The sequence below is a fragment of the Miscanthus floridulus genome, chromosome 1 (assembly GCF_019320115.1).
Source record: "Miscanthus floridulus cultivar M001 chromosome 1, ASM1932011v1, whole genome shotgun sequence".
Lineage (NCBI taxonomy): Eukaryota > Viridiplantae > Streptophyta > Magnoliopsida > Poales > Poaceae > Miscanthus > Miscanthus floridulus.
The window spans coordinates 194,292,469-194,310,811 of record NC_089580.1 but is presented as its reverse complement, the minus strand read 5'-3'; the positions used below and the strand labels follow the sequence as shown (position 1 = coordinate 194,310,811).

General features: G+C 45.7%; 1 protein-coding gene and 1 pseudogene across 1 annotated transcript; one reads left to right on the top strand and one right to left on the bottom strand.

Annotated features, from left to right (window-relative positions):
• The first annotated feature begins 446 nt into the window (after positions 1-446).
• LOC136552834 (probable lysine-specific demethylase SE14) lies at positions 447-11,802 on the top strand. The gene is given in 8 exon segments (XM_066544410.1): positions 447-1,644; positions 1,732-1,810; positions 1,912-1,979; positions 2,617-2,767; positions 3,474-4,090; positions 7,953-8,396; positions 9,251-10,962; positions 10,964-11,802. Coding segments are annotated over 8 exon segments (4,518 nt in total). The 5' UTR covers positions 447-698; the 3' UTR covers positions 11,465-11,802.
• Positions 11,803-12,498: 696 nt separating this feature from the next.
• LOC136507670 (uncharacterized) lies at positions 12,499-13,962 on the bottom strand (annotated as a pseudogene).
• Positions 13,963-18,343: the final 4,381 nt, after the last annotated feature.

Below are 18,343 nucleotides of genomic sequence, written 5' to 3'. Positions count from 1 at the left end.
TCGACCCATCGCGTGTTTGAGTTTACGAAATAGAATACATGTGGCACGCGGTAGCATTTAATGATATACGGTGGATAAACCATCAGTTTCACTACCCCACCTCATTTGTGATTATATTTCGCAAACACAACCTTAAATTCATGCTAGCAAAGGTAATCATGCCAAAAAAAAATAATCACACATTTTCAAGATCCAAAACCTCGTACTTGCTCTTGGCTTAGCAGTGACACTGTACCGTCGTCGTCACACAGTAGAATAACATCGGAGAACGACGGAACTTCGTAGGAGGAGGCGTCATCTGACACGAATCGGCGCGGACGCGCGGTCTTTTCGAAAGGAGGAAGACGGTTGTCCTTGACATGTCAAACTACTCCGTACTCCTAGAAAGGAAGACGGTTTGCAGGGCGAGCAGCGCAACCAAACGGCAGCAGCAACCGCCTGTGGGCTGTGCACAGTGCACTGGGACGCGTTCCCCTCCCACGTGCCGCCGACCACGCCTCCGTGCCGGGTAACCGCCTACTCCACACCGCGCGCATCGGCCCCCACGGCGATTCTCACGCCCACACACATCCCACCGTCTCCGCAGGCAATCCAGCACGCCCAGCCCACAGTTCCGTCCCCCCCTCCCCTCAACCCCCCCCAAATGCTCCTCCACACCTCCGCTTCCCGTCGCCGGCTCCCAAAACCCTAGAGCGCCGATGTCGCCTCCGCCGGCGGTGGCGACGGGCGGTTCCGGAGAACCCACGGTGCCGGCGTGGCTCCGCGGCCTCCCGCGCGCCCCGGAGTACCGCCCCACGGAGTCGGAGTTCGCCGACCCCATCGCCTTCCTCTCCCGCGTGGAGCGCGAGGCCGCAGCCTACGGCATCTGCAAGGTCATCCCGCCCTACCCGCGCCCCTCCCGCCGCTTCGTCTTCGCGCACCTCAACCGCTCCCTCGTCTCCTCCTCTGAAGCCGCCGCCAACCCCACCACTGCCTCCGGCTCCTCCACCACTGGTCCCTCGCTGTCGGAACCCGCCGCTGTGTTCACGACCCGTCACCAGGAGCTTGGCACGCCGCGGCGTGGGCGCCCGCCTCCGCAGGTGCTCCAGCAGGTGTGGCAGAGCGGCGAGCAGTACACGCTCGACCAGTTTGAGGCCAAGTCCCGCGCCTTCTCCAAGATCCACCTCGCTGGGCTTCGCGAGCCAACTCCACTAGAGGTGGAATCCCTCTTCTGGAAGGCGTCGGCAGACCGGCCTATCTATATCGAGTATGCGAATGACGTTCCGGGCTCTGGCTTTGCCGCCCCAAAACAGTCCCGGCGGCACAAGAAGCGGAGCCGAGAGAGCGATCAGGTGGAAGAGGGGGAGAAAGGTTCTGGGTGGCGGCTGTCTGGAAGCCCATGGAATCTCCAGGCGATTGCGCGGGCTCCTGGTTCGCTCACGCGATTCATGCCAGATGATGTTCCTGGGGTTACCTCGCCAATGGTGTACATCGGGATGCTCTTTAGTTGGTTTGCATGGCATGTAGAAGATCATGAGTTGCACAGTCTCAACTTCCTTCACACCGGTGCACCCAAGACATGGTATGCAGTCCCTGGGAACCGAGCCTCAGAGCTAGAGGAAGTTATCCGTGTGCATGGATATGGAGGAAACCCTGACCGCCTTGGTATTTGTCGTTTTCTCATGTTTGTCATCTGCATGTTTTGGTTCCGGTTTAGCAGGTTCAATAAATTCCAACTGTTAATCCATGCAGCATCGTTAGCAGTGCTTGGGGAGAAGACAACATTGATGTCCCCAGATGTTCTTGTAGCCCGTGGTGTGCCCTGCTGTAGGTACAAGCTCTGAAATGGCCAGTGTTTCCATTGGGTCAAATGTTTATGATATTAAGACATCAGATTCTTATGAAATTCTTTGCCGATGTGTACTGTTTCAGATTAGTACAATATCCTGGAGAGTTTGTGGTGACATTCCCAAGGGCCTACCACATTGGGTTTAGTCATGGTTAGTTATGCCATTGAACTCATGATGCCTTTTTGGCATGACTTTATTGAATTGATTATGATATGCTATTTGCTAACTATGTTTGTTCCAGCTTTGCTAGATTTTCACTTTTATGGTATGAGCAGTATAAAGAAACTATTTGGAAAACACAATAATAATGGTTTCATGGACAATCCTTAACGGATCAGTGCTCCCCTGTCCCCTCATCAGTCATATAACAAACTGAGGGTGCTTGAGATGATATGTATAGTAATGATCAATTTGATGTTACTGGTCTTCTCCTCGCTGAAGCTAGATTGCTTGTTTTGCCTGCTGACAGAATAGTTCTCATGTGCAATTAAGGATAGACTGAAATACCGCTTTAATGTTTCAATAATGATTAATGGCTGACTGTACCCTTGTTGCCTGTTATTACGTTCATAGTTTTTCCTAATAGATATCCTTTCCACTTGAGGGCTTCATTTATATACAAGACTAAACAAGCATACAAACAAATAATTTGTTTTGTTCAACTATATTTGACTATCTACATGTTTGCACAAGCATCGTCTGGTGTTCAGGACATGCGTTACTTTATTTATTTTTTGGCCTGTCCATTTGACTAACAGTTCTTATTGTCTGGACCCATACAATGTAGGATTTAATTGTGGTGAAGCTGCCAACTTTGCAACTCCGCAATGGTTAAAATTTGCTAAAGAGGCTGCTGTACGAAGGGCTGTGATGAATTATCTTCCGATGCTCTCTCATCAGCAGCTTCTGTACTTGCTAGCAGTTTCTTTTATAACCAGGTAAACTTTCAGGCAAAAGTACTTGCTAACAAAATAGCAAGTTCGTGACATGGTGACTGGTGGAGCTAGTTGCTATAGGATTAGATTATTTGTTATGTCTGGCTTATGTGCTTTGTTTTGTACATGTTGAAGGCATGGGGTGCCTGAATGTAGTTTACAATCACAGCAGCCTTCAGTGAATTACAGTATGAACTGCTAGTCCGTGTAATATGATTCAATTTACAGTATCAATGAGCTCCAGCAAACACACACACACCACTATATAGTTAGTGCTTTAAGATGGCCTGTGTAATTGTGTATTGAATAAGATTTGCTCTTAAATTTGTTTTGGTTCAGAATGATTCTTTTGGGCATTTATCAGTCATTCCCTATGAAGAAATATTTGGACCTCCATTGTTTGTTAACATCAACAGAAAAACCAGGATTGAAGATATTATGAATTAGGGAAAAAAAGAGAATTAGGAAACAGGGAAGCCACTGAAATTGCTAGCTTCCTGAGATTAGAGTACACACTGAAGTTGGTATTGCTAGAGTCCCTAGAAATCTGGCATTGATGCTTCTACATATTTTCAGAAATTAAAAAGATAAATTTTGATTTGAATTGTTTATGCTTACCTAGTTTTTTTAGTGACCATGTTACAACCATCAGAGCACCAATGCTTATTGTTTTCTGCACTTTGAATCTGGTAGTTCATTTTAATTTCAGAACCCCGAATGTATTGTCTGGAATTCGAACTTCTCGCTTGAGAGATCGAAGAAAAGAAGAAAGAGAACTGCTGGTGAAGCAGGAATTCTTGCAGGACATGATTAGCGAAAACAAGCTTTTGTGTTCTTTCCTGGAAAAGAAATCGATTAGTCATGTTGTGCTCTGGGAGCCTGACTTGTTACCATCTTCGACTTCTTTACATTCCTGTTCTTCTGGCTCAAAAGCTCCTGAGAAGAAGTCTGAGGATGGTTTCAGAATTGAATCTAGTGAGCGTGGCCCCAAAGATAACAACTCTGATGGCAGTGGACATATGATAGGCGCACAAACTAAATTTACTTCTGGGAATAGCAAATCATCTGACACATATGCTTCCGTGGACAAGGCCAATGCTGATACAGATGATGAGGATGACCTACCTTTTGATTTGAGCATTGATTCTGGTTCATTGACCTGTGTTGCTTGTGGAATTCTTGGCTATCCATTCATGACAATTCTGCAGACTACCAGAGAAGCATCGGAAGGGATTTCCCTTGCTCATACGAGTAGATACAAGATGAGTTCTGAAAAAGATAATTGTTCAAATACAATTCCATGCTGTCCTGCTGACAGTAATTTTGGTATGCCTTTCTTAGCTTCCGATTCCGATGTTTTGTTTTTTTGTTTATATATATCGGAGCTAAGGTAGAAATTTCATTGATGCATGTCATTTTATCATATATTTGTTGGTCCCTTGCTGCCCTGCACAGGTAAGCAATTAGCCTACCAGCACACCCACACACTCACTATGGCTAGAGGTAGAAGAAGAGGTGAGCACAACACACACACACACTGCTCGAGCTGCAGCAGCAGCTCTGAAACTCTGAATGTGGCAAACTGAACTGCCTTTTCTCTTTGCATTGGCATAGTATATATACATGAGCTAGTACCTCCATCAGGTACAGAGAGGTATGGTGTATACTAACTACCTACTCGTAAGTACTACTAGTACATTGGCTTAGATCAGCCCACTACCAAGACATGGCTGATGTACTTCTACCAACTACAAGTACTAGATGGCTTATTGCCTTACCAGCTACAGCACTAGGGAGGGGACAGCCATGCTGACCAAAATCTAATCCTAATCTGCAGCAAAGAGAGAATTTGGGAGCAGCAGATTATGTCTTACAATTCTTCCCCTAATCCTGCTGCCAACCCGAAGCCTTGACCTCATCCATGCCAATCATCTTCCTCAGCTCCATGAACCGTAGGCGCCCGAGTGACTTGGTGAGGATGTCAGCGAGCTGTCTGCCGGTCTCGACAAACTCGATGACAATCTGCCCTCCATCGACGCAGTCCCGGAGGAAATGGACCTTGATGTCAATGTGCTTGCTCCGGTCGTGGAGGACAGGGTTCTTGGCGAGGGCGATGGCGGGCTGGTTGTCCACCATCAGAGCTGGCGGGTGAGCTTCCTCGCCGGTCAGCTCGCCTAGCAGCCGGCGCAGCCAGACAGCCTGGCACGCCGCCGTGGCCGCTACGACGTACTCCGCCTCACACGTCGACAACTCCACGATCTTTTGCTTCAGCGACTGCCAAGCAATGGGGGCCGCTCCAAGGAAGACGAGCACGCCGGAGGTGCTCCGTCGCCCATCAATGTCGCCCGCCATGTCCGCATCACTGAAGACAGTGAGCTCCAGCTCACCTTTCTCTGTTTTGGGGGGTGCCTCACTGAAGACCGTGAGGCGCAACCCACCCTTGCCGTCGAGCTTGGGGAAGATGATTGCTTGATCGAGCGTCCCCTTGATGTAGCGCAGCAGCCTCTTCACCGCCGTCCAGTGATCTTCGCGCGGGTCCTCCATGAAGCGGCTAACGTACCTGACCGCGAATGCGATGTTCGGCCGAGTGTGCGTGAGGTAGCGCAGCCCGCCGACGATGCTCCGTAGCCGTCGCGTCCACCTTCGCCGCCGTGCTGTGCTTGGACAGCTTCAACTGCTCTTCCATTGGAGTCGCGCACGACTTGCACTCCGCCATGCCGCCGCGCTCCAGCAGCTTCTCCACGTAGGCGCGCTGACCTAGGGAGATGCTCTGCTTCCCCTGCCTCACCTCGATGCCGAGGTAGTAGGAGAGCGCTCCGAGATCGCTCATCTTGAAACGAGCCGCCATCTCGCGCTTGAAACCGTTGATGTCCTCTGCTTGCGCTCTGGTGACGATTAAGTCATCCACGTACACGCCGACAACGAGCTCCTCCTTCCCCCGTCGCCGCGTGTAGAATGCGTGCTCCGTAGCGCAGCGGGTGAACCCGAGCTCGCCCAAAGTGGCGTCGAGCTTGGCGTTCCACGCCCGTGGGGCCTGCCGGAGCCCGTAGAGCGCTTTGCGCAGCCTGAGCACCTTGTGCTCTGATACCACTTGTTGGTCCCTTGCTGCCCTGCACAGGTAAGCAATTAGCTTACTAGCACATCCACACACTCACTATGGCTAGAGGTAGAAGAAGAGGTGGGCACAGCACACACACACACACTGCTCGAGCTGCAGCAGCAGCTATGAAACTCTGAATGTGGCAAACTGAACTGCCTTTCCTCTTTGCATTGGCATAGTATATATACATGAGCTAGTACCTCTATCAGGTACAGAGAGGTATGGTGTATACCAACTACCTACTCTTAAGTACTACTAGTACATTGGCTTAGATCAGCCCACTACCAAGACATGGCTGATGTACTTCTACCAACTACAAGTACTAGATGGCCTATTGCCTTACAAGCTACAGCACTAGGGAGGGGACAACCATGCTGACCAAAATCTAATCCTAGTCTGCAGCAAAGAGAGAATTTGGGAGCAGCAGATTATGTCTTACAATATTGTGATGGAAATTTTGAAAGGCAAATAGCCCCTAAACATATCACCAGGGACACACACACAAACAAACACAGTGGGTTTGGTAGCTGGAATGACTTAGGCTTGGTGGCTGGAAATCCTGGAATGACTTAGCCTTTTCTGGTTTTCCGCCTAGCTTTATACAGTGCTGAGAGCTACATTTGTGGCTGTGATAGCCTCCTAATTAATGCAGAATATTACCCAAATAAACAGCCTATTACTTGATGCTGAAATTTAGCTAAAGTAAAGGCTATGAACCTAGACACAGGATTATTTCCAACAAATTTCATTGACGCATGCCATTTTTCTTGATTTTTTGTTTTACAAATAGTAAATTTGTGCTACATTAAGCCCCAACCTTGGATTTGATTTTTAAACTACAAATTACAAATTTGCCACTGAAATCGGCCCTTTGTTTCTTCAGTTTGACACTTTCTTTTGGAAACCAAGGGCAAAATATAATTCATGCTACATGGAAAGGCTATTTTGATTTTTGGCCATAGCCTGTATGGCTGACTCTTTCCTTTATTGAACTCGTTCCACTATTCACAACCCAAGAACCCTAGATGGCTATATCCTCAAATCCCTTCATCCTCTCTACATCGAAACAGAGAGGGTTGCAGCAAGGAGGTGCAGTTGTGGCTTGGGTCCATCCTGTTTGTAGTGGCGCCGCTCCGTTGCCGCATCTTGAGCAGGGATGGGTGGAGCAATAGGGACAGACGAATGGGTAGGGATGGGTGACTCGGGCTATTTTGTTGGATGGGTGGCCACATCTTGAACTTGCGCATCACCGTGAAGCAGTAGCAATAGGTGGAGGGTGAACTTGCGCATCATCAGGAACCTTCAAATTATACTATTATCATGTTAGTAATATGTGTGCTTTTGTTTTGTGATAGTCTTGATGGTTTAGGAAGGAACAGTGTGATGCTGGACTGCAAGTTTACTAAAATTGGCCAGGGGTGCTCCTATTGTAGTTTACGCAAAAACCTCCAGCTGATCGGTGTTAGTCCAATCTATGTTGGGTCCAACAGATTTTTAATAGCAAATTTGCAATTGTGCCTTTTGTAACGTCAGTTTCACAATAGCCCTTCATATTAGGGCAAATTTGCAAATGCTCTTTTTGTCTAATTTAGAGAAAAGTTATGGTTGGGAGAGAACCTTTTGTTTTTGGACACCCGAATCTAAACTATTTTTTTTATTGAACATGTATGGTGATGGTCATGAACTCATGATGGTTGGTTCATTGGCCATTATGAAGTGCTTGTGGATGAGAGTCTGGCTGCAATAAATGTTTGGTGAAGAGTGATGTGATCTGCAGGCATGTTTTTTGAACAATCAGAATAGGCTATTTTCAGAAATAGTTTATCACTAAGCTCATTAACAATGGCATTTCTTATCTTACCATATACATTGTAAATTTTTAACCTGATTTTATACGCAAGGGTTTACTGTCTTAACCTTGCTACTTGATAAAAACTGTGCCTTTTCTGATGTAATGGTGGAACCCTGTGCTGCAGCCTTTTTTAAAATCATTCTAGAATTTACTGATTTCCATTTATTGATCTGTAGTATTTCTTGTATATGAAGATTCTTATGGAACCTTGACACATGCTTTTGCATATGTATCAGGATGTTCATTTGTTCCCAATAGATCATCCTGGCCTGCGGAACAGCAATGTCTGGCTACTACTTTGGGGCAGACTAACATCAGTCATCAGAATGTAAATTCACATAAAGATGTTCGTTTAAGGGAGAATGAACCTAATGGGCATGTGCTACAACATAGCGATATTTCGCATTCTTGCAGAAGTGAAAATATTCTCCATTCATGTAGTGACAGGGAAAAATCTGAGAATAAGATTCCTGAGAACAGTCTTGGCCCAGAAGTAAGTGAACAAACAGGCAAATATGACAGTGATGCGCAAACTGCAGAAAGTTCTGATGGCACTATTAACTGGAATACAAGTTGTACATTTGCACGGCCCCGGATCTTTTGCCTGCAGCATGCCCTTGAGATTGAAAAGTTACTCGAGGGCAAAGGGGGTGTCCATGCTCTCATTATTTGCCACTCAGGTAGGTTATAAAGAAACTTCTATCGTCTTCATACTCTATTTGACTGCTGGTGGATGCTCTTGTGATCCTGCATACTTGATACAAAATAAGTAATTAGCTGCTAGCCTTTTCACTAGACATGTTGGTCATGTTTATATGCAAACATTTTGTTTTTTTATATGCAGGCCATTCTAACCCACACATTCTATCTTTGGAACATACCTTTAGGTATCAATAATAGATTACGTTTTTAATGAAAAACTATACTTTATGCATGAAACTGGATTGTGGAAACTAATGTGCCCTTTTGGCTTTGTGGATGAGACCAACTTACCTTCTTTCTAGTGCGAATCAGCGAAAACCAACAAAGGAAATACAATAAAGATGGAACAACATGGACTTGTTCATAGACAACTTGATTATTGAACTCTTAATTTGGCTCAGTGTCGCTGATGTTAGGCAGCTGAACTCAATTCACTGTATTATAATTGACAGATTACATATGTTCACTGTATCTAATAATTATAGCTCCATCTTATTTCGGTTGCCCCAAAAGAAATATTGACCTGTTAGCTTACAATCACTGGGTTTATACTGTTATATTCATGTTTAAGTGAAATGTTACTCAAAAAGTTAAAATGGCATACAGTTCGGGACAGAGGGAATACCATTGTAGTTTAGAATTGCATCAGAGCATTAAGGTGCCTTTCACAGATGCATGTTGATAATCCCTAGTTGGGCCTACTCCTGAAAATAGCAATTGAAATCATTGTTCTAAATCATGATTTAAATCAAATATGCTTATCTTTTGTTTTACTTTCCATGTCACCTGAGGTTTCCACTGATCTTAAGGTATTTCTATTTGATTTCTGCAGACTTTGTCAAACTAAAAGCGCTTGCAATATCAATAGCCGAGGAAATTGAGTTCCAATTTGATTGTACAGACATTCCACTTGCAAATGCATCCAAGTCTGATTTACATCTAATCAACATTTCAATTGATGACGAGGGGCATGAGGAAGATGGAAGAGACTGGACGTCACAGATGGGTCTAAACCTGAAATATTCTGCCAAACTCAGGAAAGAGAAATCCGAAAATCAAGAACAATCTCCTTTGTCATTTGGGGGATTGTTTTCCTGCCCTTCGCCTGTTTCGGTTGTTCCTAATCTTAAGTGGCTTTGCAAAAGAGCACGAACTCCATACACAGTTATTGGTATTACTAGGAGTTCTAGTGCAACAGCAACTCCTGAGGAACTTAAGCCTGGAGTGAAGACAGGGATAGTCACTAATGGAAATGTCTGTGAGGATGACAGTAGACAGCATACTTATCGACAAAGTGGCCTTGAGCAACCAGGTGGACTGCGAGATTGTGATAAGCCTTCATGCTCCAAGGAGAATGACCATGGAAGACATTGTCTTGTTAATATTCCTATTGCTGTTGCTGAATATCCTATGATGCATCAAGTCCGTGAGGTTCCAGTTAGTGTTAGCACGTGTAATGACTCCATTTGTTCATCAGGTTCCCTGGATTCGCCTCCACTTACCTCACCAGTTGAAGTAACTAGATATCAAGGATGTATACAGTCAACTGAGTTGAGCAGTTCGCCAGCCTTTTCTGTTCGACATTTCCTTAATGATGAAAGTACCTCTGTGGAAGGAAGCATAAACTGTGTAAGCAATGACTGCTTAGAATCTCAGGATGTTACTTTACGGAGCAGAGATGAATGTTTGCAAGTTCAACAAGATCAAGAGAAGATGGGGCTTCGCAACAATCCCAACATGACGGCAGTTGATTCACACCTGATAGAAGGTTTGGCTGTATCAGAAGGAAAGCGTGGGGACACTGTGTCAGCATCCCTTGAAAATGAGTGCTGTGCTAAGACATCCTACTGTTCTAATACTGGAACAAAAACTATTAAATCTGCAATAGATAATCAATTGGAGACTCATGATCTGGGTACTGGTCCAGTGAAACTAAATTCAAGCTTTAATGAGATACCCAGTGCTGATAGACAATGCAGTTTAATCTTCGGCTGCCTTGGTTCAGCTGATGTTCCTGCTTCAACTCAGCCTTTGTCAGTTCCACCTGATTTGATGAGTGATGAGCCGCAGGTTGATGGCAGCCATTCTTCTGTCAAGGCCATTGAGCAGCAGAGCAATAATCCTGCTAACTTAAAGCATGATGAATCTCCGCATATAGATTTCTACATCTTAGAGGACACCCAAGTTGCTTCCATGGCTGCAGTCCGTGGACATGAGGGAAAATCTGTCGACACTGGATCAGATACTTTCGATATTTTACTTGGAGCTCTGGCTGAGGAGTCCAAGGCAACAGATGCTCCTGGTAAAGATGAGGTTGGCAAAGCTTCCTTGACACTAATGACACTGGCTAGCAATGAGCCCTCTGCAGATGATGTTACAGATGTCAGAGCTGTAGAGGTGGTGGAAACAGACACAACTTTGGGAGCAGCAAAAGATGATAAACAAGTTGATTTGTCAGATGTTGTGTCTAGATGCATCGGGAGTTCAAATAGAACAGATATCATATGCTATGTTAGACGCAAACACAAAAGGAAGAGGGATTCCTCAGTCAAATACTGATAGTTCACAAAGTCATTCGAGTTTCGTCCGCTCTCCCTGTGAGAGCTTGAGGCCAAGGACTAAACCTGCGGTAGTTGAAGAGTTGGAATGGAGCAGGACAGCTGAAGCTTCTTCTGCTAAAAGGGGTAAGAGGACAAAAACAGTGGGATCATTTCAGTGTGATATTGATCTGTGTGATATGACATTTGAGACTAGGGCTGAACTTAATGCCCACAAGCGCAATATTTGCACTGATGAGTCATGTGGCAAGCGTTTCAGCTCACACAAATACTTGAAGCGTCATCAGTGCGTCCACAGCGAGATGAGGCCATTTAAATGCCCCTGGGAAGGATGTGAAATGACTTTCAAGTGGCTATGGGCTCAGACTGAACATATCAGGGTGCACACAGGAGAGCGGCCATATAAGTGCTCAGCTCCTGACTGTGGGCAGACATTCAGATACGTCTCGGATTACAGCCGCCACAGAAAGAAATTTAACCATTATTGACATGTTCTAGTTTTCGAGTTCCTGGCCGCAGCTGGAGGCAAATCTCCAGCTGCTTGTGTTGGTGGGCCTTGTTTGTTGTAGTAGCTCACATATTTAACAATCTGACAGCTGATAGGCCTAGTGAATGTTCCCCGTTAACAATGTGCTAATAATTTAGTGTAGGAGTTAGAAATTGTTGGGGGTGAAACCGTGAAAGGCAACCCCTCCTGTTGGTGTAGATTTGCATAGGCTGATCACCCCACTGACACATCGCCATTCATTATTTGTTTCTCAGCTCAGTGATGTATTTAATCCCTGACAAACTTCATGAACACTGAAATCATATGCTCGATTCAAAATGGTCTCGGATTTGATCGTGCGCGTGTAATTCCTGTCTTTGACGCATTGGCATTGTTTGGCTTGTTCGGCTTCTTTTTTCAGCCGGAACAGTATTTTTCTCTCACAACAATTCAGTCAGAACCGTGTTTTTTAGCCAGTTTCAGAAGGGGCCATTGTCTGGGTTCTCGTTGTATTCTGTCATACTGTTACAGCAGATTACTGATATGCCTAGGTCTACACGAAATCATACTGTTACAGCAGATTACTGATATGCCTAGGTCTACACGAAATCATACTGTTACAGCAGATTACTGGTATGCCTACACGAAATTTGACGAAACTTGTGAGCCATGTTTTTTTAGTTCAGCGAGATGAGCCTTGGATAGTTCCCTCGAGAGTCAGCATGAATCGACAGAGTTCCAATGGAACTTCCAATCCAATCAACCAGGGTAACGATCACAGCATCAGACAAAGATTGAAAAAATTGGACCTTACGGTAAAATTCACTTCTACTATCAGTGACAGTAAAAAACCATTATAAAACATTAAAACCGCATGACTCATCGACCCAGCAGATCTGAGCACGCCAGAGCCAAAATTACATCTACCAATGCAATGCAGAGAGACAGACCACCTACTAATAACAACTAAGAACAGAGTTCACACTCGCTTGCTGCCGCCCGTGGCATCAATCAAGAACACATGCATGCATGGATCTACTGGGACTGGGACGACTCATCCTTAGCTGATGCTCCCTTGGGGACCCGAGCTTGGGCTCCCCGAACATGGAGATGCCCTGGCGGGTCCTCAGCATCAGGGGCGGATCCACGGCTCGGGCTGTAGCCCGGGGCGAGTCCATATAGCCCCTGTAACATATGTGGTGTTTAGCCTAAAAACTATGATCTTAATTAGACAAAAGGAGGCCTAGGAAGCAAGATCAGACTGTTTTGAACGTGAATCAGCAGCTCAGCCCCGTTCTGGATCCGCCCCTGCTCAGCATGGCGTATTCGCTGGCGCCGCGGGCCTTGCTCTTGATGCTGGTCCACTGTGCTTGTGCCCACGTCGGCTGATGGGTCCCCGTCAACATCTCCGGCTCCGCTGCGGTGGCCTCCGCCGCCGCCGCCGGCTTCAGCGCGCCGTCCTTCTCCATCGGTGATGGAAGGGTGGGCTAGCTTGTTGCTTGATCTCTGTACGTAGATCAGGGACGAGAGGCTAAGACTGTCTCCAACGGTGTAGGTAAACCGCGACCCAAACGCAAAATGGATAGTACACAGTGTTTTACGTCCCGAAATCACGGTCCAACGGAGAACGCAAACACGGCAGCCATTTTGCCTAGCATCGAACTCGGAAGGCAAAAAAGCGTCGGCGTTCTCGACGACGCAAAACACTGTAGAGAGAGGAAGACGCACGGAGTCACTCCGGCGTCCGCGCGCACGGAGTCACCGGAGGAAGACGCAGCAGGTGTCGGGGCTCCTGTCGGCGACGGCACCGAAGTGGAGGTGGCGGCACGTCCACCAGAGCCGGACCCGCGGCCATGCCCCGCGGCCAGGGGCGACGGCTGTGCGGCCTCCTCGGGAGCGGCCGAGGCGTCGGTGGTCGCGGGCTCGGAGCCGACGGAGGGGGAGGACGAAGCCGCGCTCGCGGGCTCGGAGCCGACAAAGGGGGAGGAGGGAGCCGCGTCCGCTGGGGCTCCGGCCGTCGGCGGCGGCGCATCCTCCAGATGCGGACCGAAGTGGAGGTGGCGGCCGTTGGAGAAGGAAGGGGATGGGTCAGTGACCCATTCACTGTGCCGAACCCAAATACCTGAATGGGTCACGGCTAAGAAACTAAAGCTAAGAAAAAATGTTGCTGCAATGATGGCGACGAACGGGGTGGCCTAGTGTGAATTTATATCGAGCGTTTTCTTGAGAAGAAAGGTGAGCTCCGGCCGTGCCGAGGAAGAAGAGGAAGAAAGACAGAGCTTGGAGCAGGGCAAAGGAAAGGAAAACGATAATGCCACGGCGCGTTATTGAACACTCTTTCTTTCTTTGGGACAAAAAGACTGTGGAAGAAGAAAGAAAACAGGATCGGAGGGCAAGACGAGAAAGACAAGAAAATAAAATAAAAAAGGCTGTCTGTCTGATCGGCCCAATCGTGCTTGGTAAGGACACTTTTAAGGCCGGGTTCTGATCCAACCACATTCGGCCAAAGCCCGTTTCGACAGCAGCAATTAACATCTCGAATCTTCCATGGATTTTTCATTGGAAGCCTTTTCAATTTCTGTGTGTGTACGAAATTCTTGGACTTCTTCGCTGCAGTATATCCAGGTTAGAGAGTATACTGCTTTTAGTTTTTTTTTATATATACGCGCGGAAAAGATTGAGCAAGCGTGATCGTGAGCAAGCATTTAGCAGTTAGAAACGTATTCACCGGTCTTTCTAAATCTCAATCTCTAAATTATTATTTGGAGAGCCATTTATATAAAAATCATTTTCTATATTTTTTCACTCTCCAACCGTTTTTCTATATCTCACGCACTCTAGAAAGATATTCTAGTCTTCTATTTTTTGCTAGCAAAAAATCCAGAACAGAAGACGGCTATATTTGGATAACCATTTAAAAAAGCTATTGGATGATAGTTTTTTTTTACCAAAATCTCTAATTCTAAAATTTAGGAAGGATATGGAGAGTCTCTTAGAGATGCTCTTGCCTGCTTGCTCCTCTCTAATCTCTACCATATGGTATATGCCTTTTGCTCCTCTAAGTCTTCGCATTTAATTGTCTTTTTGTAGGATGTGTTTGTTATGAGGAATCACTCCATCCTAGATGAAATGATCCATCGTGAATTCATTTCTCAAATTTGATGAAATGACTCCATTCCTCATACCAATATTAATTATTAGCTTATGAGGAATGAAGTGACGATGCATCAACCTATTCCATTCTAGTTCCATAAACCGAACAAAAAAAAGTAAGGAATGAGTAGATGATAGCCTAACTCATTCCTCAAACCAAACACATTTTTAAAGAAATAAACATCATATTCTCTTGCTAATAATAGAAAAAACAGGTTTGTCTTCCATGAACTATGATTTTTTTCTCGGATACGCAAAATTGTATTAAGAAGAAGAGTTTAAACATACAAACAACACCTCTGTCAAGCGTCGAAGGAGGTCGACCTAGAACAGCCGTAGCTGGACCGCTCTAGAAAAGATTTCTAGTTTTGATATTACATAAATAAAAAACAACCAAAATCGATGCAACGGTACGACCTAGGAGGTGGCCTTGTGTCTTTCAGGCTACCTGGACGAACCCTTTCCACCGTCCGAGAAGAGTGCATGTATTAAGAAGAAGAGTTTAATCATACAGACAATGCCTCTGTCAAGCATCGAAGTAGGTCGACCTAGAACAGTCGTAGCTGGACCGCTCTAGAAAAGATTTCTAGTTTCGATATTACATAAATGGAAAACAACCAAAATCGACGCAGCGGTGCGACCTAGGAGATTTTTTTTAATTTTAACATTTTTTGTAAACTAATTTTAAATCTAACACTGTTTGTTTTTTTCTTCAAAACTAACACTTTTGGCCGCGCCTATTGCCATGGCGCGGCGAAAAGCTTGTGACGTGCCATGTATGGTGGCGCGGCGGATGGCTGACGTGGCGACGACCGAAAATGCTGATTGGTGACGTGGCAGGGCCTGTCGCGCCACCGATCTTGGCGCTTGTAGTGCCGCGTCCTGATCCGTGGCGCGACAGAGCCGAATAAAAGCCCCGCGGCCAGTCCCACCTGCCCGTGCCCGCCCGCGCCTAGCCACCGCGCCCGCCGCCCATCTGGCCCTCCATTGTCGCCTCCCTCCCTCTCTTCCCTTCCATTCCCCGGTCGCCTCCATCCCTCGTCCTCGTTCAAGATAATGACGTATTTTTTATTTTTGTTTGAATGGTGGATAGGAATATTATGAATGGTAGTTAAGGTCAGGAGGAAAATTATGTTTGGAAACTACAGGTTACGGTTTGGAGGAAGATATTAGTTTAATTTTATCAATGTTAAGGTTAATTATTTAGTTAGAAGTATGTTTACCATGTATATTTTTGTTGCTATAAGTGTTGGTTATATTATTTTAGTTGCAATGCAAATGATTATATTTTACATTAATTTGTGTTGTTTTGATTTATGTTTAATTTGAACCATTTTATTAGATGGAAGACATGTTTCAGGAGCAGTTGTGGCGAAAACGGGGTCGTCCTAGAGAATTATACCCCGATGAGTCTAGCAAAGATGCCCCCGTCCCTCCTAAACTCCCCGTCCCTAACTATGACTGTGGTCATCCAACCGACGTGTTTCAATCGAGACATCCGGACATAGCGGCTCGTTGCTTCTATACATACAGTCGTTTTAATATAAGTAATTATTTCCGTATATTTTTTCTTCATTTGTATTACTTGGTTACTAATATTTTGTTGGAATTTTGTTGTGTAGGCCCATAAGAGGTGCTTTTTCTTTCAGTGGATCGACGGTGCAGACAAGTTTGACTCTAGGTACCTCCTTTTTTACGATTGGTGAAGAGGGCGACATCCATGAGAGCACTTCGAGCGTGGGTTCCACCCCCTAACCCCCTCCAATGACGGTTAAGGAGAAGCACTTAGCCACAATTAGATGACTCGAGGAACCTCCTCTGTGCGATTGCGGAGATCGAGCTATGATAAACCCTAAGAATACATTGGAGTTTGTGTGTCCAAACAAACATGAAGTAAGTGCAAAGTGTACATGTTGAAATGTTGAGCTATATGTGTTCATGTACCGATGTCACCTTATTTAGGTGTATTCAATGGTGAAGTGTCGTTTCAAGGAGTGGTTGTATGGTCCTAAGAACCAATGGCCAGAAGAACCCCCAAAGGCAAAGCAAAAGAAGAAAGAAAGGTTAATTTACAAAGCACCTCCAGTCAAGTGTGAATGTGGTGTTAAATCTAACTACGGTCTAATCCCTTCGGAGCTTAGAACAGGCCATTATTACGGCCATATGGTTGACTATGATGAGGTTGGTTATTTTTGTGGTAACCATGAAATCGTATTTTGTTTCTTTTGCTAAGACATATATGATATAATTTTTTGTTTGAACAGAGCACTAGAAAATACAGGTGGGAATGTTATGACAGTGAAGCTAAGTTCTTAGATGAACTGAAGGGGAAGCAAGTAATTGCATGGAAGAGGAGATATAGACCTGACTACGTCAACCTATTTATTAAACATCATAAAGACAAGATGCGTGAGTTTGCTAGACAGCGCAATATTTATAACCCAATCGATGTTGGGCTTGACAAATGGGGATTGGAGAGACGAATGACGTTAGAGGAGGGGAGGGCAAGGAAGGAGGCAAGGGAGGAGACAAGAGTACAGATGAAGGTCTTGAACAAGCATGTTGTTGCATTATGTGCCAGTGAGTGCTCGAAAGCCTTTTTTTCGTTGCCTAATTTTAAATGTAATATAATCACATTGCTAACTGATTGTATTTTATACATGAAGGGATGAGATGCAGCGAGGAACATGCTGTAGAGGTGGTCGTGCAAGGTACAAGGAAAAGAAGTTATATGAGCACAGAAAGCGAGCTGGTCGCACCGTTGAATCACCGATTATGTTGTATGATGAGAGGGACGAGGATAAGGATGACACTGCCAGACTGAGCGAGCTCATCGCTCTAGCAGAGGTGGGCTTCCAGACGGAGGAGGTTGAGGATGACACTAGCAGACTGAGCGAGCTCATCGCTCTAGCAGAGGCGGGCTTGCAGGCGGAGGAGGTTGAGGACGACACTGGCAGACTGAGCGAGCTCATCGCTCTAGCAGAGGTGGGCTTGTAGGCGGAGGAGGATAATGACTCGTTCTTCACTCAGGCCGCAGAGGCCACAAATGAAGCGGAGGCCACTTACGATAGGCGATACAGAGGTGAGAGCAATACAGGTGAGCCTAGCCACATGAATGAGGAGGAAGAGAACGCGTTCTTGTCTTAGGCCGCAGATGAAGCGGAGGCCGCTTACTACAGGCGAAAGGCAGATCAGGGCAATGTAGGTGAGCCTAGCCACAGCAACAGGGTTGTGGTTGAGGATTAGTACTCGGACAACGAGTTGCTTACTCAGTATATTTCTGACTGAGGGTTTTTGATTGCGCCGTCTGTTGGTTCTATGCTTTATTAATGATCAATATAGCTATGTACTAAAAATTCCATTGTGTTGTCTTATATTCCATTTGAACTATTGATGTATTGTACCCATGTATCATGTACTCGAATTACCCATGGTCGATCTTAAGTGATCCCATCTATTTGTATCATGCGTTGAGAATTTCTAAAACGAACATAATCGAATGAAATTATTTCGAATACAGCACCATAGCCCACTGGTTCTGCCATGCCATAGCCTAGGTTCTACCATGCCATAGTCCACGTCGCGGCAGTGACGCACCATAGCCCCAGTGCGGCAGTGATGCAGATAGAAACCAACCAGCCTCAATTGAGCTGCTGTCGGTGCGGTAAACAACTACAAGTGCTGCCGCGGCCATGCGCAAGTTGAAACAAATATGAAGCAAATAAAT